The sequence below is a fragment of the Neopelma chrysocephalum genome, unplaced genomic scaffold (genome assembly GCF_003984885.1).
Source record: "Neopelma chrysocephalum unplaced genomic scaffold, ASM398488v2 Primary Assembly neopelma1_68, whole genome shotgun sequence".
Classification (NCBI taxonomy): Eukaryota; Metazoa; Chordata; class Aves; order Passeriformes; family Pipridae; genus Neopelma; species Neopelma chrysocephalum.
The window spans coordinates 7,161,129-7,181,751 of record NW_020897727.1 but is presented as its reverse complement, the minus strand read 5'-3'; the positions used below and the strand labels follow the sequence as shown (position 1 = coordinate 7,181,751).

General features: G+C 50.6%; 1 protein-coding gene across 2 annotated transcripts; it reads right to left on the bottom strand.

The window, feature by feature from the left end:
* Window positions 1-9,255: 9,255 nt before the first annotated feature.
* On the bottom strand, window positions 9,256-18,551 carry IRF8 (interferon regulatory factor 8). Of its 2 annotated transcripts, none has more exons than XM_027685197.1 (9): window positions 18,498-18,551; window positions 16,563-16,737; window positions 15,132-15,315; window positions 14,046-14,134; window positions 13,455-13,566; window positions 13,141-13,188; window positions 12,032-12,418; window positions 11,313-11,428; window positions 9,256-10,442 (listed from the first exon to the last, which is right to left on the bottom strand). In XM_027685197.1, exons 2-9 carry the CDS (start codon window positions 16,734-16,736, stop codon window positions 10,266-10,268), a joined length of 1,287 nt encoding a protein of 428 aa, XP_027540998.1. In that variant the 5' UTR covers window position 16,737; window positions 18,498-18,551; the 3' UTR covers window positions 9,256-10,265. The 2 variants fall into 2 exon arrangements, with proteins under 2 accessions (XP_027540998.1, XP_027540999.1); XM_027685198.1 differs by lacking the exon at window positions 18,498-18,551 and adding an exon at window positions 17,182-17,529.
* Window positions 18,552-20,623: the final 2,072 nt, after the last annotated feature.

Genomic DNA, 20,623 nt, shown 5'->3' with positions numbered 1-20,623 from the left:
AAACTGAGAGCAGCTCTTGGTACTGGGGAAAAGGAGCTGGGGAATTTTTTTTTGCAGCTCTGCGGATTTTTAAAGCTTAAGCACTTGATTTTGTAGGCAGTGGGGCTATTCTGCAGCCAGATGAAATACTCGCACCTGCAGACTCAAAAGCTGATGGAAAAGTGATGGAAAGATCCTGGTTTTGGGGAGAATTGGGTCTGTCCCAAATCCAGCCTGAGAAAAGCTGATTGAATATACAGAGCAGCGGCTCTGACTCTGCCTGACTCCACTTCTGGCCAAAAAAATGATAATAAATGGCAAAAATGGCAGAAAAGTAAGGAATAGGAGAGATATGATCAACTCACAAATATTTCTTATCTCAAGAAAAAACAGAAGTGTGCTAAAGTCAGTTCAGATTGGAGTCACAGGTCTACAGGTCACCACAGATTACCGGAAAGCTGGAATTACCACATCGTGCCCAACGGACGGCTCAGGCTGGATGTGAACCTTTACAGCATGACAATAAAGGAGAAAACAAACATTACAATTCATTCCCAACCTCCTATTTTAAGATCTGGCCCTGCCTTGAAATCAGATCTCCTCTTTGGCAAGACCTCAGCATCCATCAGTGATAGCCACACAAATCAAGAGTGAATTATTAAATTCCCTGGGCTCATTTCCAGCCTCACCTCCACCGATGGCCTTCTGGTGATGATAAGGAACACGAGGGCTCAAGGACAGGGTCATGATGAACAAGCTCCTCCCAGGTAGCTCCTGGTTATTTGGAGATGAATGAAATCACCATGGTGCAAGGTGAGAACCAGCATGAGCAGCCCTGGGTGATTCAGCCTTCAGCAAATAAAACATGGGCAGGCAAGGTCCTGCACCTGAGGCTGAGGCTGCTGTGCAAAAATATTCCATAGGCTGCAGGTGTCATTTATAGCCTTTTTATCCTTCCTCACTTTAGAAAGAGGCTGCTGCAAACTCTACCAATTTCATAAAAATTAAGGTGAATTCCTCAGTGCTAAAGTGTTTAAACTATTCAAGATGTGGCTGCCCCAATCCTGGAAGTGTTCAAGGCCAGGTTGGACAGGGCTTGGAGCAACCTGATCTAGTGAAAAGTGTCTCTGCCCATGGCATGGAACTAGATGATCTTTAAGGTCCTTTGCAATCTAAACCATCCTGTGATTTTTGAAGAGCCAAAATTAGGAGGGATAACTAGAAAAGACATGGTGGCCAGTGCAGTAATGAACACAGTGACCCCTTGTCCTCCAGCAGCTCTAAAAAATGCTGTCACTTCACTAGAAATATGGAAAAATTTTTGAACAAGGCAAAACCAGAGCCAGGTTTTGCTTTCATGCTCCTGCTTTCACATCAAGACTTCTGTATTGAAAGGTAGTTTCAAACTCACAGCAGTAAGAGCTCCAGGTCAGGATAGAATATTTTGGGATGGAAGGGACCTTTAAATGTCATCTAGTCCAAACTAGATGGCCCAAATGGCCATGCAAATGGGATGGATGCTTACAAGCCCAGACAGACACCTGAGTCTGCTACTCAAAATCCTCCCTGATACTTAAAACCCTCCTGCAATGACATCTCTTGGTTTCATGACTCATCCTCAGGGTGGGAAGAAGCTTCACCCAGAAAAGCCTGATGGGGGAAAATTAAGAAGTTGTGCTTTTTTCTAAACACCTCAAACCATTGCCTTCCTTGAAAACACATTTCCCCTGAGCTATCACTACTATGTATTTCATCAGAGGACACAGCCCTCATCCAGAAAGGCTGCAGAGTCAGGGAAAGGGGATTTCAGGGTTCACTATCCTGAGGGCTCACACTGATCCTGCCCCACTCCAGTTTGTGGCTCAGCTGGGGCTCAGTGTTTCTCCTGGGAGAGCTGCACACCATGACTTTGACTGACATGGCAAACCTGTAAAACCCCTTGGTTTCTCACAACCCACAGCAAGGTTAAAATTACACCAGAATTTCCAGACTCTTGTAAAGACTGAGAGTTTCCCACATCCACCCCGAGGGCAGACCCATACAAGCTGGGGACAACGGGTTTGTTTTCCTCACTGTGCTTGGCCTGATGTTGGTCTCCTGCCTCATCTCAGCCCCACGAAAGGAGTGTCTTGCTGTGGTCAGGAAAGAGGAACCAAGGCAGCACCATGCACTGGAGATGCTCTCAGACTCATCAGGAGGAACCCAGGAGACTCCCCCTCTTCCAGGAGCAACTGGTGCCACATCCTGCCCAGTCTCTCCTCTCCCCTCCCCTCTCCACATAGCCCAGCTCCTGGCCAAGTGATGGGGGATTAAGGGCATTAAACATGTCCATGGAGAAAAGCTATGTTGGGGATTACAACCCACCAGATTACAGACACAACATGTGGTCCAGGCTTCTCTCAGCTACCAGTTTTTGGGTTCAGTTCAGCCACACTTGCTCCTTCCTCCCCCAGGGATCTATTGAGTACTGTTTGAGTAGGACCAGGGCTGGGTGGACTTTTGGCAGCCCATGGCATGGCAGATGTTCACCCTGCTCTCTTGAATTCCTTCGCTGTATCAGCAATGAATTTTTCTCCAACTATCATCATCTCTCACTTTCCACCACCTTTTTGATCTCCTGTTTGGTGGTGAACACCACAGACCACCTTCCCCACCACGAGACTCCTTCCTCCAGGCTCTCCTTGCCCTTGCTGGTGACATCAAAAGGAAATATTTCCTACTGCTTTTTCCTTCCTTGCCTTAAGTGCAATCAAGTGGTCCCTTCCCTTCTCCACCTGAAAGTGCCCTGCCCCTGAAAACAGAGCTGAGAGGCTCTTCCCATCTCTCCATGGAGAGGGTCACCTCCAGACTTCAGCATCAACCCAGGGAGGTTGCAGTGGTTGTCAGCATTTAGGAACAAACACAAAAAACCCAGAGCAAGAACTTGGGTAAGAATAGCAAAGCAAACACAAAAATTTTAAATATTGGGGATTTTTATGAAAGAGTTGTCCAGACCCTCCTCCAAAGTAAAACCAGTCTATCTTTTTCGGGCCAGGGGTGTAAAAACATTCCTCAAAATTATCTCTCTTGCTGTTTTCCAGCTGTGATCAGTGGGAAGACCAACCTGCAGACACAACCTGCGTTTTGTGCCCTGCAAACGTGTTCATGAGCCAGATTTATCTTGAGGAGAAGTGGTTACTTCTCAAGAGAAATACAGAACAGAAAGATTCAGACAAGGGAATCACTTGTTTCGAACCACTGTGCTGCTTCCACATACCTCAGTCCTCCCCTGAAGCCCATCAGAAGAAGAACCGGGAACCAGAGAATGCTGGAAATTGATATTATTGAAACCCACAGTTTACTTGGTCCAAAAATAAAAATCAGGTTGTCATTTTGGGGCTTTCAGCAACCTGATTTAGTGGAAGGTGTCCCTGCCCATGGCACGGAGGTTGGAATGAGATGATCCCTCAGGTCCCTTCCCAACCAAACCATTCTAGAATTCTGTGATTTGTGGTTCTCTGTAAAACACTCAGCACAAGTAAAAAAACTTTACACAACCCACGTGAATCATACTGTCAGTGAAAGCTGGAGCGACTCTTCTGAACACCAGCTACTCTCACACATTATGAGGAAAAAAGGAGGAAAAGGAATATTCCTCCAGGTTGGAGTATTATTTTTTAATTGTCACATTCCAAAGATCTATTTGTGGAATGGCCTGAAATGCCCTTTTGCTTCTTCTCGTTTTCATGACCATTTTAGGACTGAGTTGAAGTTCTTCCATGTCGCTCTAACAAAGAGCTGCAAAGGCCCAGATTACCTGGTGTCTGGGTGAGTTGTGGCTCCCACAAAAAGCTCCAACTGGTTTTTAAGGCTCCAGGCACCTCAATGCATCAGAGTGTTTGTGTTATTGCAAACAAATCACATGCAATAAAAATATATGCTCAGAGCAGGACACAGCCCCTAAGCACACGCAAACTCGGGGGGAAGGGAGGGGATTTCAGCCTGGAATTGGTTTCACAGATCTGGTCTCATAATAAACACAAAGTTCTGAACAAGTGTCATCGTGTTTCTTCTTGTCCCTGTGTTATTTTTGCAGCTGTGGCTTGGGTGGAGCCTGTTTTCATTACCTTGTATCTGGACTTGCAGGAGGAAGAGGTCATCTGTCAAAAATGGCTTCAGAAGAGTAAGTGGCTGTCACACTTACTTGAGTTTGGGATCTCCTTTCCTCTGCGTGAGGCCTTTTTACAGCAAAGTCCAGCTCGAGGAAATCCTGCAACTTCAGTCTCCTCACCCTCAGCACTTCCCACTGCCTCCTCTTCCTTCTTTTCAGCCAGCCCCGATGGAGCTGAGATGTCCAGAGCTGACGAGGTGCCTTTGGAGCATCTCTCCTGTTGCCTGCACAGGTCTGACTTCATGAGACCTGGGTCTGAAACATGAACCACGTTTCAGCAGACATGTAGAGTGACCACCTAAAGCAAGCATGAATTGAAAGTGCCACGTAAGACCAGTTAGAGCACTGAGCAGTCACACAAGGGATGGTGCAAGTCTCTGGACATCCACCAAAGTCAACTCTAGGTGGGTTGTCCTGCCAGGCTTCCATCACAAAGCATCATCCTTGATGATAAGAATATCCAAAGGGAGTATGAACCCCTTTGGAGAGGGAGGTATGAGCCCCCATGCAGCTCTCCTGCCTTCCCGAGGGCAGGGAGGAGATGTCCTGCCAGCAGTGACCATGTGAAGGAGGCTGCTTCCCATGTTACAACATCCTGGCAGGAAGAGCCCAGAGGTGCTCGTCGTGGACAGGCTGCTGTGCTGAAATGGGGCATTGAGCAATCAAACCAGTTGGAAACCTTGGTGTCTAGAAATAAAAAGTGACTGTTTGTTTTCTAACGCCTCTATAGGGGCCGGTGGGGGCCCACACCAGGCGGCGGCAGGTTGGAGGAAGCAGCTGTAGCTGGTTGGTGTCGTATTCCTGAGCAGTTCAACTGTGAGCTGGGACCTGATTGAGCTGTGGTTGTCTCTCTGTGCAGAGCACTTAGCCTTTGGGCTGGATGGAGATGCCTGCAGAGTTTTTCCTCTTTCTCCAGGTTGAACTGGATGAAATACTCACCTTCCTTCTCCCCAGTCCAGCAAACCTGTTCTCCATGCAGATTTGTCACTAGGTAACTCCTCACATTGTGTTTCAGGTGTGTACAAGGAATGGGTGCACACTAGTTGTCCTCATGGACACCAACTTCTTATCCTGAAGCCACACACAGTGGTGCTTTTGGCATTTGGAGAGGGGCATGTCTTGGGAAACTGCAGATACATGTTCTGAACAAGACTGATAATGCTGTAGGATATAATCAGGCTCATTTTCTCCCAAGGAAAATGCTCCCCAGTGGCACAACTGACTTTTACTCATGACAAATCTCAGGAGTAAGTAAGGTTGGCTTTGAACCGAAATAATGTTCCCGAGTCAGTGAGCAAAACATCAGGGGTGGCTACAGCATTTATAATGTCCTTTGCAGCACCCCAAAATCAAAGTGTTCACCATGGAGTAGATGCCTTTATGTTGGAAGACTTCAGAGAAGGGTCTTCCCACATTATTTGCCCTGATTCAACCCTTCTCTACTGGCTGATAGGATGACTGGATAAGCATATTGCTCCTTCCCAGACATGCGTGTGAGGAGAACAATGTATCTCCTGCAAGTTAAGGTCAGTCTTCCTTCATGCAAACCAAGCTCTGCTCTCCTTCCCATATGAAACCTGCTGCTCCTGAAAACAGGAGTCTGTTAGCCTGGGCATCTCCCAGAAAGTACCTTCCCATGCCTGCAGGGATTGCAGCCCTCTTCAGAGGAGCAGAAGGTCCTGGTACCTGGATTCGCCTTCCTGGAAAGCAAGGAAATATCTCCACATCAGGCAAGAGTGTGGTGGTACTACTGCTCTGACTCAAATATGTGCTCAAGGTGTAGGAAACCACCAAAATAGAGCTTTAGGGACAGCAGCCTCTGAACTTCTCATTCATGCTTCCACAATGCTGCTACAGCAGTGAGGATCATTCAGTAGAGGGGATGCAGCCTGTGCCCCAGATGCTGTATGCAGTGGGAACATCATTCCCAGTGTTTGGGGATGGCATCCTCAGCCGCAGATTTGGGCGACTGTTGGGACTTGCCAGCGGACAAGCCATTGACGAAGAAGAGCCGGCAGCAGGCACTGAGGTTTCACTTCAGTGAGGCAATAGAGAAGAACCCAAATGAACAGAAACCAACGAAAGTATCTGAGTCACCGATCGCCCAAAACCACTAAGCCAGGGCACAGCTGCACCAGCAGCTCACCGGAGCTGCCCAGGGCCAGGCACGGTGCAGGGATGGGTGCCTGAGATGCAGGTGCTGCCTCTGGGTTGGGGCACTTCCAGACCCCAGCAGCTTCCCAGGTGGGGTGATGAGGATGGCAGTGCCCTGCCTGCCAGGCCAAGACGCTTGCAGGAAAAGTGAGAGAAATGCAGAAATTTCTCCTGGAATTTTACAAGGCCACCTTGAGTCTGGGCCAGACCATCCCTGTGTGGAAGGAACGCTGTTACCTCAAAACCAGCTCCAGTCTGCTGGAGCATCAGCCTCAGAGGCTTCCCTCATGATGAGTTTCAGGATGGGGAAATCCAGCTTGGGCCAGGCATTAAGTCCAAGCCCAATACTGCTGCAAGTCCTACCTGAGCACTGAGCAAAAGAGACCCCTGCCCACAGTCATGTGCCCACTGCATTGTCCCTCTTGCACCCCTCCTCTTCCACACAATGCTGTCCCCTGTTTCCTTCCCAGTCCCTCCACACCCAGCAGGTATCTCCTCTTGGACACGGCTTGGAATCTGTTTGGGATGGGAGCTGAGGTGCTGGTTTAAGGTCCCAGACCAAGCTCTGGGCTCTGAAACACGATGACAACACTAAAAATAACCAGTGCAACAAAAGGTACCCCCAATCCCCACGGCTCTTTCGTGGTCTTGGGGTGGAAATTGAAAGAGCCCTGAACACGAAGCAGGTGGCTCCAGGCGAGCACAGGATGGTGGTTTCTGAGGAAGGATTGGGCCCAGCACATCTGGGGAAACCACGAGTGGTGTTTCTGGTGTCCCAGCCTCCAGCCCATCACGTGTTTCACAAGAGGGCACGTGTTGTTCCAACACAGACCGCAGTGGGTGCCTTGCTCCCACCTCCCCCTGCCAGGCACCTCACCCACAGGGGGTGAGTCTTCCTCATGCTCCACCAAAGGCTGGATCAGGATTAAACCCCATGGGGGACACTGTGATGGTCCTCAGGAGGAGCAGAGAAAGGCTCGGATGTATGCTGATAGTGCACCTACAGGGTGTCATCCCCACCTCTGTAACCAAGCATCCCATAGGAGCTTACAGGAGTTGGAGGCTCCATGTCACTGGGATCCTGGTGCATCCTCAAAAATCTTGGTCTTCAGCCATCTCCACTCACAAGCACCAAATCCAGGTTCTATAATGCTTGCAAGGAACGTGCACAGGGACACAGGCAGCATCACAAGCATCCCACCAACATGGTTGCAGCACAGACACAGGGACTCCCTTAATCCTAACATTTGATCACAAAGTTCAAGCTGATTCTCCCATCCCAGGGCACTTTTCGGGTGCTGTAAATTGTGTGTTGTCCACTGTGCACCTATAGCTCTTTGGGACAAAGGCTGTAACTGCAGGGGGCTCAGCTTCAAGTCTCACAAGAGCTGAACACTTGATTTTTTTAGGGAGGCTTCACTGGGAAGGCTGAGTTGCTCACCCCAAAATGGCTGCAGATGTAGAGCCTCTTGGCAGACATGAGTTGTGGTCAACTCACCTCAGGTCAGGGTCCTCACACCTTGACTGTGTCCTGAGGACACACTCATGCTTGGGAAGGGCTCTGTCATTCACAAAGGCAGATCAGCAGAGCAGTACTTTTCTGCTACCCAAGTAGAGAGGCCAGTTTTGCATTGACCTCCTCAGCATCTTCTAAGGGGACTCAGTCTCCAGCTGCCTGGATCTCCAGACATCCCTCTCAAAAGTGCCTGCATCCCTGGTGTCTTGAGTACCAGGATCATCCCCACAAAGACCAGTTCTTCCCTACCTGTGCCCCTTGGCAGGGCTGCCCCAGACCACATAGCAGACCCTGTTGTGAGGAAGGAGCTGGAGTTCACCTTCGTCCATCGCTGGGGCAAGGAGACAGTTCAAACATGGTCCTCACCCTTCCAGAACCTCTTGAGGTGTTGTCCCAAACACAGGCTTGAAGTGCAGGCAGGTGAGGGTGCAGATGCTCAGTTGCCCCTCCTGCAACACTGACCTCATCTGACCAAGGCAGATGCTCCCTTCTCACCCTTGGTGGTTCCCAAACACCACCCACCCCCACTAGACCAGGCCCCATGAGAAACCTGGATGGAGAAGTGCCCTGGTATCCACTGAGACAATTTTTTTCTTAGTAGGGATGAGCAAGGGTATTGTGCATCAGTTATTTCTCTTGGCTTTTATTCCTTTTTATAAGTATCATTATATTTTTTTTTTTAAATTAGAATCACAGAACAATTTGGGTTGGAAGGGACCTTAAAGCTCATCTCGTTCCACCCCCTGCCATGGGCAGGGACAACTTCCACTAGACCAGGTTGCTCCAAACTGGCCTTGGACACTTCCAGGGATGGGGCAGCCACAGCTTCTCTGGGCAACCTGTGCCAGGGTCCCCACCACTCACAGGGAAGAATTTCTTCTTTAATTAAAGAATTTCTTCCTAAAATTATTAAACTGTTCTTATCTCAAGGCACTAGGTTTACCTTTTCTTTCCAGTTTTCCTCCCCTCTGAAGGGGTAACAGGGAATGAGCAAGTGGCTGCAATGTACTTGGCTGCCCACAAGATGACAAGGGGGAAATGCTCCCAACTCCCATGGGAGAGGGAAAAGAGGAAGCCTTTGAGCAGAACCATAAATAGCTGCCCCCATCCCATCCCATGACCTCGAAGCATCACAGCCCAGGGCACAGAGCTAAGAACATCCAGATCAGTGCTGTGGCAGATGAGCAGGGACATACCTTCATCCTCCCTGGGATGAAGGATCTGCAAGTGATATTCTTTCCTTCCCTCCATTGCATTACAGCATTCTGACTCATTTCTTTCCTGACAGAAGGTGAATCCAGGAAGTAATGGATTCATCCAGGATGGAGCTGATAGAGGCTTAACACAGACCCCACCACAGGTAAGACCAAACTACGAGCAAGTCAGAGACACCAGACTCTCCCCATCCGCTTTGAGACCCCACCCACTGAACCCAAAAATCACTTTGCAAGAGAAATACAAAATTATAGCACTTTAATTGCAGGGAAATAAAAAAAAAATTACAAAACAATTAATGAACATCAGGCATAAAATAAATAGGCAGCTTGGTGGCACGCCCACATGTGCAGGCCTGGTTTGTAAGGCACCAGCCCCATGGCCCAGCAAGTCCCCAGTGCTGGGGGCACACACACAGAGCATGTTAACAAGGATTTACACATGGATGACGCTGCCTGGTCACGCTTGGGAGAGCCCAACACGTGTGTTTGGGAGGGTGAAGCCAAACTATTCACACTACGCTGCGATCTTTAAAATTAAAGATTTATATATATTTATATAAACTCTGGTTAGGAAAAAATTAAGATTCCTATAGTTTTTATATTCAACATTTACATATAGAATCTCTGCAATAGTTTCCAAATTTCAATACACTTTGTTATGAAAGATAAACCTCATAGCAAAAATAAATCTCATAGCAAAAATAAAGAGGAATTTCAGAAGTTCTCCTTGGAAGGCACACCCTGTCTTCCAACAGCAGGACTCTTTGGAGGGGGAAAGCTGATTCTTAGAAATAATTTCCTAAATTTGAGCATTTTAAGGCTTTTCCAAGATTCACCTCCTACAAAATTACTGTTCTCAGCAAGGACTGAGTTGCAGATCATGGAAGCAGGTCGTTATAGCTGTTGATTTTTGGTTCTGCTTGACTGCCCATTAACAAAGGCAACACAAACAAAGCCAGCCCTGACCTTCCTGCACAGCTTTGACACTCCCTCCTCCCCCAGCCATGAGCTATAAACAGTTCTGGAACTACAAAAAATTATTTTTATCATAAATTGTTTGCAGAATGGACACTGAGCCCCCAACCTACTTGCTCATGGCAATTTTTACTACTGGATTTATACTGACTCTGGACTGGAAACAGCAAAGAACAAAACCCAACTTTTCTTAAAAGTGATTTTAGGCACTCATTGGACTAGTTTAGGTCTAGATCGACCCAAACCACCACACCCTGAGTGCAGAGGAGGAGGCTCAGACAGCAATCTGTTGGTTTTCTCGGAAGAGTGGCCGCTGGTGTGTTGTGCAGATGTCCTGGAAGATCCTGTACACCTGGTCATGCTGGGGCTCATCAGCCATGGGGAGCATGGGGTTGCTGCTGCAGGTCTTCCCAGCCTCCTCCACCACCTGCTTGACATACAACTGCTCCACCTGTGCAAGAAGAAAAGCCATGCAATAAGCCAAGGAATAAAGGAGCAGTCACAGGAGCTCCTCCCAGCAGAGATAGAGGTGCAAGGACAGGCTGGGGGGTGTCCCAGCACATCCAGAGTGATCCTCTGGTGCAGACACCCAAGGCAGGAGGTGACCAGGTCAGAAAGTTGTGCAGGGAGGCACAGGACCTCTGACCATGTAAAGTCCCCTCCAGGACCTCACAGACTTGGTGGGTCTTTCCTTGCTCAAGGAGGGATGCAACACCCTCCTTGTGCCCTCTGTGTCATGTCCCTGCTGCTGCAGCCTGGTTGGCCTAAGAGACTCCAGTAACCCCCTGCCCCAAGGCTTTTTGACCCCAAAATTGCTGCAGATCCTCCAGGGAGAAATTTCTGGGCAGAGCCATGAGGACTGACCCCCTCATCCCACCCCCTCCCTCACCCTCCTGAAGGTTCCCCAACCCCACTTCTGCCAACCACAGTTGTTCACCACATCTGATGGCTCATCAGCCTAAATCAGGGATTTACTTCCCCATTTCCCACAGGAAAGGGAAGAGGTCCTAGTACCAAGAAACAGGAGCAGGAGGAAGAGATGATTTTCTACAGCTGTTTAGAAAAGCTTTTACCATTCAGGAGCTTTGTTTGCAAACAAGATCCACCCAGATCAAGGAATCTGACGAGAAACAGCCCAAGCACCTCTCAGGAGGCTGTGGATAAGCCAACACTCACATCACACCTGCCACCCCACCAATTCAGGCACCAAATTCCCTGCGGCTCCAGGGTTTGAAGCTAGAGCCCTATTCATGGAGCTCCGCTATCGAAATTCCCACCTTTTCTGGACCATATTACACTTTTTTTCCCCAGCCCTCCATACCTGGACAAGGATGAGCTTACACCTCGGTGGCACAGTGTCTGGGAACTCCTCTCCAAAGCACAGCATGACTCTGCTGTCTGGGAAGCGGCCCTGGTTGTTGTAGTACTGCTGCAGCTCTGCAAGGAGAGGGCAACACTTGGAAGCTGCCAGCCTTGGTTACACAGCTCTGGGATCAACCACCCTTTGCTGTGAAAGGAAGCTGTGGGCTCAAGGGAAGCCACTTTTGTTGTGCAAAGACTCCAACTGGGACGAATTTGCCAAATGACCCAAAACACCAGGTTATTCCCTCCTAGATCTGGTAGCATCACCTACTCATTCAGAGCACTCAGGGAACCCATCAGTGATGGGCAGTGACAACTTCAAAGTGCCCCAAGGAAAAAGGGCTCTACCCTTTCAACCCCACCATATGGCCCAAGGGGATCTTTCACTGGGTGAAGGCTCCAGAAATTCCTTATGCATTGTCCCAAGGCTTTGGGATCCCAGAACTGCTTCACCTTCTCCAGTGAGAAGTTCCTGGGCAGAGCCATGGGGACCACCCCCCTCATCCCATCCCCTCCTTCCCCCTCCTGAAGGTTTCCCAACTCCACTCCTGACCACCATGGTTGTTCACCACATCTGTTGGCTGATCAGCTCAAATCAACTAGTTCAGGGATTTATTTCCCAGAGGAAAGGGCAGAGGTCCTAATGTAAAGAAGCAAGAACAGGAGGCTCCTACAAACCTCTGAAGAACAAGTTGGTGTCAAATATCTTCACCACCTCATCCCGCTCCAGTTTGTTGGGCCTGTCCTTGTAGACCACAGTGTTCCCGCTCCAGAAGACTCTGCCCTGGCACAGCCTCTTGATGAAGATGCCCTGCTTGTTGCTGTGCAGCAGGACACCCCTCTCCAGGTGTCCAAAGAGCTTCCTGGTGATCTGCTTCTGGCGGTCGTTCGGGATGGCATCAGCCGAGGGGAACCGGACGTGCTCCAGGGCATCCGGGGCATAGAGCTTCTCCCCGTGGCCAGAGGGCTGGCCCAGAGCGATCCTGCAGCCCTCAGAGCATGAGGTGCTGACGTGGCCCACCAGCTTCCCGCTGTAGTAGAAGCTGATCACCATCTGGGAGTAACCTGGAAGGTGATGGGCACAGACATCTCATCAGGAGAAGGCAAACCATGCCTGCCCCTCACTGCAATGCCCAAACTCTGTGAGGGCAGCAAAATTTCCTGGGAGCAAGTCTCACTTGATGAAGAGACATCTCTCCCAGGGCATTTAGACTGGTACAGTGCTGGTCAGAAGTGAGAGCTCCCAATATCACAGAATCATTGGGGTTGGAAGGGACCTCTGGAAATCCCCCAGTCCAACCTCCCTGCCAAGGCAGGGTCACCCAGAGGAGGTGACACAGGAACACATCCAGGTGGGTTTGGAATGTCTCCGGAGAAGGAGACTCCACATCCTCCCTGAGCAGCTGTTCCAGTGCTCTGCCACCCTCAATGGAAAGAAATTCTTCCTCATCTTGAGGTGGAACTTCTTGTGGTTTAGCTTATGGCCATAAAATATATGGGAACTCCCTCTTCTTGCTGTGGGCAAATCCCCCCATGCCAAAGGCATGGCTGATCCCAGCATCCCAACATCCCAGCACAGCACCCACACCAGGGCCACAGAACATCAGGTAGGATGTGTCTCTGCTCAGTGTGAAAACCCTGTGGATAATCAGGAGGGTGCAGCACCTCCTAAACCCAGAGCAAAGCCTCCCTCTCAAGGCAAGGAGCAGAGTCAGAGCCACCTTCTGTCACCACACACAGAGGCTGAACCCCAGAGAGGTATCCAATGTCCAGGTGAGGTGCCTTACCTGAATGATACTGCTCATAGCCAGAGTATCCGTTCATCAGGGGCAACGCTGTGGGCAGAGAAAGCCAAGCTGAGCCTACATGCCCATTTCCCAAACCCCAATCCCCCCTGTCTCCCCCCACCACCACCCTGGTTTTCTGTCTCAGGCTTCCCAGCTCCAACACAGGAGATGCCAGCAAAAACTCCCAGTTTAAATATTCTTAATAAGAAAGACAAAATGCAGCTGCTGTCTGTTACATATCACTGCACAAGGAGATTTTTCCTGCCCCAGACAAACCTCAGTCCCAAACACCACACACACTGTCAGCCACTTACCAGGGTTGGGCTGCTGCACCCACCAGTCGGGTATTGGGGGGTTTCTGCAGGTCTCCTGGGGGGGTGAGGGGCTCCTCTTGATGATCCCCAGGTATTCATCCACACAGGGGGGCTATGGAGGACCAGATACCGAGATCAGAGCAGGTTTGATGCCTTGGGCAGAGCTGCCCTCCAGCGAGGCCCTTGCAGCACTCAGAGAGGGTCCAAATGGCAATGCCAGCAGGATGCCAATGAATTTTTTTGGGTTGGAAAGACCAAGTTTGGCATTGCCCAGGTTGTACACTTGAATAACGCCCTCAAGAGCTACTGAGCAGAATCAGCTGGATGTGACATGGCTGAGAAGGGGAACAGAGCTGTGACACAGACTCCATCCCCTAGTGAAGGTCTCACCCATCCTGATGCCCATCAGAAGCAGAAGCATCATCATAGCCACATCCTGATGCTGGCTCACGTGGATGAGCTGCAGAATCCAGCACTGCTGATCCCCAGAGCTTTGCAGATTGAATTTTTGGGAGACAGTGCTTTATCAGACAACTTGGCCTATCAGTGCCCCTCCAACCAAGGTGATCTGCAGCCACAGTGAGGACTTACCTCTTTGATGAGGTCATCGATTGCAGAGGAGCTGCAGTCCATCTCCGTGACATCATTCAGGTTGCTCCCATTGCCAACACCTGCTTTGCCTGGAAGGAGAGGCAGGGATGCAGTGAGGACACACACACCTCATCTCAATGATGGGCTTTAAAAACCTTTCACCCCATGAAAGTTATAAAACCAAGAACCACAGCACTGCAAACCCATGTAACAGTACCTTGGAGAGACTCACAGCCCCCTCCACAGCTGCTTTTTAGGACCAAAAATTAAATTTATAACCCATTGTCCCACTGCACAGCAAGCAGCAGCAAGGCAAACCAAAATTCTGGCTGGTAGCAGAGACAGAGCTAGAGCAGAGGAGAGGTTTGGGGTTTTTTTGAGCACCCCAGAGACTGGGGCTGTTGCTTCTCCTTTTTTCCACCAGTCACCCCAGTGCAGTCATGCTGCTGGTGGGAACCTGCAGTGCCATTTGCATAGAGGCAGCACGGCCCCCTGTGTGAACAGGCTGGAGGAGACAGAGATGCTAAAGGCAGATTTCCTGACAGCAAAATAATTATTTTTTTGCAAATTTTAAACCTAAATAAAAAAGGAAAAAGCACACACACACACCCCTAGCCACAAATAGAGATATACTTAGTGTGACCTGGGCCACACCGGACACCGCAGCAGCTCTGCAAAACTGCTGTTCCTCCACCACTGCTGGCAAGAGAGGGATTAATTGTAGCTCTCCACCATGTACACAGGGCAGGCATTGGGAGGACAAGGGGTTTGGGCTCATGTACCTCCTCCAGGCAGAGGAGGATATGGGAATTGGCCCTACAACATCCTTAGGGGATGGAAGCTTACACAATGCTGCAGTTGTCCCCTAAGTAGCTGTTTAGGGGGTTAGAAAAACAAGCCTGTCCTTCCTCCTCCCCTCCTGGCACCACAGTGACATGGGGACACCTGCAAAGCAGGACAAGTAAAGAGACACGGCACCAGAGCAGGGTCTGGCCAGGAAGCTCTGCTCAGACACAGGTCAGCAGCACGAGTCCGTGGTTACAGATGGACCCACAACAGTGCTCAGTCCTTCACTGGGGCACTCACATTTCTGCTCCTCCTCTGGCACGATCCTGTAGACCTTGTAGGGCTCAGAAATGTCCAGCTGAGACCTGTCTGTCACCTCCTCAAAGTCAGGGCTCTTGTTCAAAGCGCAGCGCAGCCGCGTCTTCCACGTGGCCGGCTCAGCTTTGTCGCCTTCTTTGAACTTGCCTTTGAAGACAGCCCAGGCCTAAAGCACAGAACAACAACAAGAAAAAAAGAGAAAGTAATCCTCCACCTGAGCTCTACAAACCCTCTCAACCCCAGGGAGGAAGGAGCTGGGGCTGCAGAGAACATTTTGCATCTTGCTCTGCCCCTTGCCCCCTCCCAACCATCCCATGGGTATTTGCTGTTTCACTCCTAGACTGCAGACAGATGCACAGTCCCCACACCTGGAGGTGGGTATTTGGGTGTAGGGCAGCACTACCTGCCCCAGGGATGCAGAAAACTCTTTTAAAACTCAGGTTTTAAAAAAGCAGAGGTCAAGATCATAATATGTGGCTTCATCCCTGCACCAACTCGGAATACTGGGAATCTGAAGAATCACTGCTGAAAGTGTTGTTCCTAATACCTCAATAACACCTCATTTCCAGCTCCTGACTAATAAAGGAAAGCTGGTTTCCCTTTAAGATCAGAGCATAATTTGCGCTTTTGGTAGGAGAATATATTTTACCCTTGAAGGGAGATTGCAAAATAGGTATTTTTTAAATACACATATTTCTTTTATAGCTTTTTCTGTATCTTCAGGTGATTAATTCAATGCCATCCTCATAACTCAGTGCTTCCAAAACAGCTGCTAACCAGCTGTCACTGCCCTGAAAGTAAACTCCTTCACCAGTACAGATATTTGGAAGTGGAGGTAGAGGGAAGGGAATTCCTGGGGAAGACCTGACCTTTCTTTTTTAGTATGGAATTTTCCCATTTTAACTCTAAACTGGAAATCCCCCCAACTTCAGTGAAATCCTTCCTTCCCTCCTGCAAAGTCTTTTTAAGTTTTTGGGGTTTTTTTATCAATCCAGCCTTTTATCAAGAAAAACTGACAAGTTTAGAGTAGGTCAAAATGAACACACTGAGCTCCTTCTCATGTAAGACCTGGATTCAAACATGATGAAAGCAAACCTAGTGAACCTGTATGAACTGGTTTTTAGTCTCAAAAAGCAGCTCTGGATGAGGCTGTGAGCCTCTTCAAGGTGCTGTTACATGGCTGTGCTGAAGTTCTCGGTACCAAAACTGGTACCAACATTTGACAGAAAGGAATAAATACCCCCAAAAGAGCCTGGGAGACCAAGTGCAGGGTGAAGCATCTCCTGCAAGGGTTAGAGATGCAAAACAGACTCATCATGGACACGTCCCACCAGTGGGGCTCATCAAGGGGACAAAACAGCACCGCAGAGACCACAATTCACCAAGAAAAGGCATCAAATATCTGGCCCTTACCTTGAAAATAGAAGCATCCACCTCCTGGTTGTAGTCCTGCTTCCCAGCGTGCTTCCAGGGGATGCGGAACATGGATTTCTCCTCATTCTCCCAGATGAGCCCGGGGTACATCTCACTGTCGATCTGCTCGATCAGCCACTGCCGGAGCCGCCGGCCGCCGTTCCGGTCACACATCCTGGATGGGGGGGGAGAGATCCAAGCCCTGTTAGCTCTCCCAGGACCATCCCACCACAGCTGGGGCACAGGGATCAGGCTGGTTTGCCCTGTGCACAGCTGGCAGTGGCACTGCCTGCAGGATCAAGAAGCTTCTGGCATCTTTGAGAGTCCCACGTGCCAATGTCTGCCCATGGCAAGGGGTTGGAATGAAATGATCTTTAAGGTCCCTTCCAACCCAAACCATTCTGGGATTCCATTATTCTGTAATTCTGTGACTAAAATACCCACCACTGCTCCTTTCACAATGACAAAAATCAAGACAATTTCCTCTGAATTGCTACAAATTCTTTCTTCAGCTCTATCAAAGCTCTGCTCACACAACCAGCTGCCATGGTGCTCTGCTTACTCCTATTTTGCTGGAGGATAAGTCACATAGGAAGCAGATGGATGGGGATTAAAGCACTTGAGCAAGTGACAGCAGATAGGACATTCCAGGGCAGACACCCATTAGTGATGGGTCTTAGAGCAGTCCCTGGTCTTGGCACAAGGATCTGCCCCAGAGGAGAAGCAGCCCCTCTCACCAGGCACTGCCTATTTGGGGAGCAGGTGCTGATTCCAAGCAGCATCCCAAGTCACCACAGGCATGGGGAACACACAACCAGCCTCTGGAACAGAGGGACAATGCCAGGATGGAACACGGTGAGGCCAAACCACCCTTGCTGGGGACCTCAGGTCATTTTTAGCCAAAAGTCACTGGGTGACTTCATGAAGGACCCATGAGAAAGCTTCTCCCACCCAGCTGGAAGCAAAGTTCCAGGCTCAACCCTCCCTGCATCCCCAGTCACCTCCACGCCATGACCTGCAGGAGCTGGTGGCCTGGCAGAAGTGACCAGCAGCCCCAGCATCAGCTCTCCAAGCATTTTGGGCTCACAGCCCTCCTGCAAATTTTACAGGACTGCCTCTCCCTCATTCATTATTTACTTCTCCATTGGAAGATTTGAGGAGAAAATAAGGCTGTTCCCAGCACAGCCTGAGACACAGCAGTTCCTATGGGTTCCCACCAGCTTTATGCCACCAACTTGTGTCCCTCCTCCACGGCTGCCCAGCAGGACACAGCGATGCCCTTGGCCATCCACAGCACAGACTCTGCTTTTAGAGATCGTGGGAACCAACAGCAACAGCCAAAACACCATCGAGGGCACAACTCTGGATCCCAGCTGGATGTTCTAAAGGACACACCACAGATCATCCCTGGAGGGATGGGGGTACACATAGCCTCCTGCACCAAACCTATCACACCAAGAACCTCAAAAATCCTGCTGAAATGGGACTCTAAGTTATCTCATTTTCTAGAAAGCTTCTTCTCGTCACTGCCAGAAGCCGGAGCTCCATCTCCGCTCCCCGAGAGGCTCAACAAGCCCCCCAGGCTGCCACCAGCCACGCAAGCCAACACACACACAGGACATGGGCAAGGAGACCTCCCCACCTCCCTACCCGGGGGGACCGGCCGCCAGCAAAGCGGGTGGGCAGAGGCAGCCCCGGACCATCCCCCTGCGGTCCAGCACCGCAGCTCCAACCCGCCCATCCCGGGCTGTGCCCCGGGGCAACGAGGGCAGCGCTTCCCGCGACCCGCAGCGGACCACAAGGACCGGGTGGCGTTCGTCCCTCATCACCACGGTCCCGAAAACCCCCTGTTCCTTCCCGCAGCCCAGAGGCGTGCGGGCAGTCGGGGCAGGGGTCGGTGTGGGTCCCTGCCCTCCCGCCGCTCGGTGCCGATACCTGCCCGGCGCCGCTCCCGTCCCGCTCCCGGTGCCGCACCCGCGCCCCGCGCCGCCCCCGCGTTATATAGGGGCCGAGGGGGAGGGGCCGGCATCGAACCCGCCCCCGCGCGGCTCCGCCAATGGGGGACCGGCTCCCCAAAGCTGCCCTGACCAATGGGGAGCCGCCCGGCGGGGAGCGCGCGACCCACGCCGCTTTCTCTAAAGCGCGCGCCCTTCCCCGAAATCAGCTGACCCCGGGGGGGCGGGGCCTCGTGGGGCGGGGTCTCGCGGGAGGGGGCGGGGCGGGGCCGGTGTGACCCACCCATGTCCCGGGTCAGCCTCGGGCCGGTTCTTCTACCGTGCTGACCCGGACCGGGCTGAGCTCAGCGTCGCCAAGATCGGTCCCTCCCCAGCCCCAGACCAGCCTTCCCTGTCTCAGATTATTCCACCTCCAGTCCCAGACCAGTCTCTTCCCAGTCCCAGACTAGTCCATGCCCAGTCCCAGATCAGTCCGTCCCCAGTCTCAGATCAATATCCCCAGTCCCAGATCAATCCATCCTCAACCCCAGATCAACCTTCCCCATTTTCAGACCAGTCCCCCCAGTCCCAGATCAATCCATCCTCAGCCCCAGATCAACCTTCCCCATTTTCAGACCAGTCCCCCCAGTCCCAGATCAATCCAGTCCTGTCCAGTCTCCCCAGTCCCACATCAGTTTCCCTAGTCCCATATTGGTCCCTCCCCAGTCACAGACCAATCTCTCCTATCCCAAATCGGCCCATCCCCACTTCCAGCTTAGTCATGCCTCATTACCAGATTGTTCCATTCCGAGTCCCAGACCACTCTCCTCAGTCTCAGATTGGTCCCTCACCTGTTTCCAACCAGTCTCCCCAGTTTCCAGCTAGTCTCCCCAGTCATAGATCAGCCCATTCCCAGTCCCAAATTGGTCCCTCCCCAGCCCCAGACCAATCTCCCCCATCCCAGACTGGTCCATCCCTCGTCCCAGGTCAGTCTTCTGATTCCAGTTCAATCCATTCCCTGGCAGCTTCCCGTTCCGTCCTGGATCAATCCACAGTCCCGAATCAGTCCCTCTCTCCCTGTCCTGGCCATTCCCACTGTTCCCCAGCCAGACTCAGTGCCCTGGCCATGCCCAGGTCCCCCAGCCCAGCCTGGCCATGCCCAGCCAGGGCCGCTGGCCATAGCAGAGCATAAAGGACCATCTTCAGCCTGACTTCAGAGGGGGTTTTTTTCAGGATTAGCAGATTACACTCAGATTTCTTGGAAGAAAACCATAATTACTCCCCTGTGGGTAATACAGAGAAATGGGAAATGTGTGGAGCTGCACAGATGGTTTAATAAAAGTAAAGATCCAAGGTGCACAACCTTTCCTGTCATTTCTAATAAAGAACGGCTATAACAGTCCTTGTTTTTAAACACCCGACTGATCCTCATCAGATTCCTCCCCATGAGATTTGGGGAGAGCCAAAAACATCTTTTACAACCAGATATGATCAGGAGGATTAATTCTCTTTTTTGACCAAAAACAAAGTTAACCTCTTTTGCGGAGGGTTTGTATCACTGTCCCTCACAACACCAATCCTGCCTCCTCGTGCCAGACGGAGACACCCCTGCAAAAAACTCCTTATTTTGTAAAAGTTCTGGCAAATTCAGGATATTTTAAAGAGTGTTCATATAATCAAGCCTCTCCATCCCATCTGAAGACCAAAGACCTGGAGACTAATTGCAATGGAGGGGGGTGACCCCATCACTTCCAGCTTCATTTTGGCTCTTCCACTTCATAGGCAGCCTGGAAAGCATAATCTAAATTCTCTGGAGTGAGGATAAAATAATAACTCCCTTAAAATGGGTTTTCAGGCACTTAGTTTAGGCTGGGAGTGAGATGCCCCATAGCCTTGCCCGCGGCTGGCAAAAGAACATGTGGATGCCTAGGGGGAGCAGCAGAGCCGGGAATTTCTTGCGAGCTATTTCCCTGTGTGTGAACAATACCCTGGGAAGCTCATTCACGCTTCAGTGGAGTGATTTTCCTTGCGCCAGAGGCACCAGGCTTCTGGGAAAGCTGATGTGGCACAGGACAGCTGAGCAGCCAAGTGTGCAGTGCTCTTTGCAATGCAGGAAGGAGTGGAAAT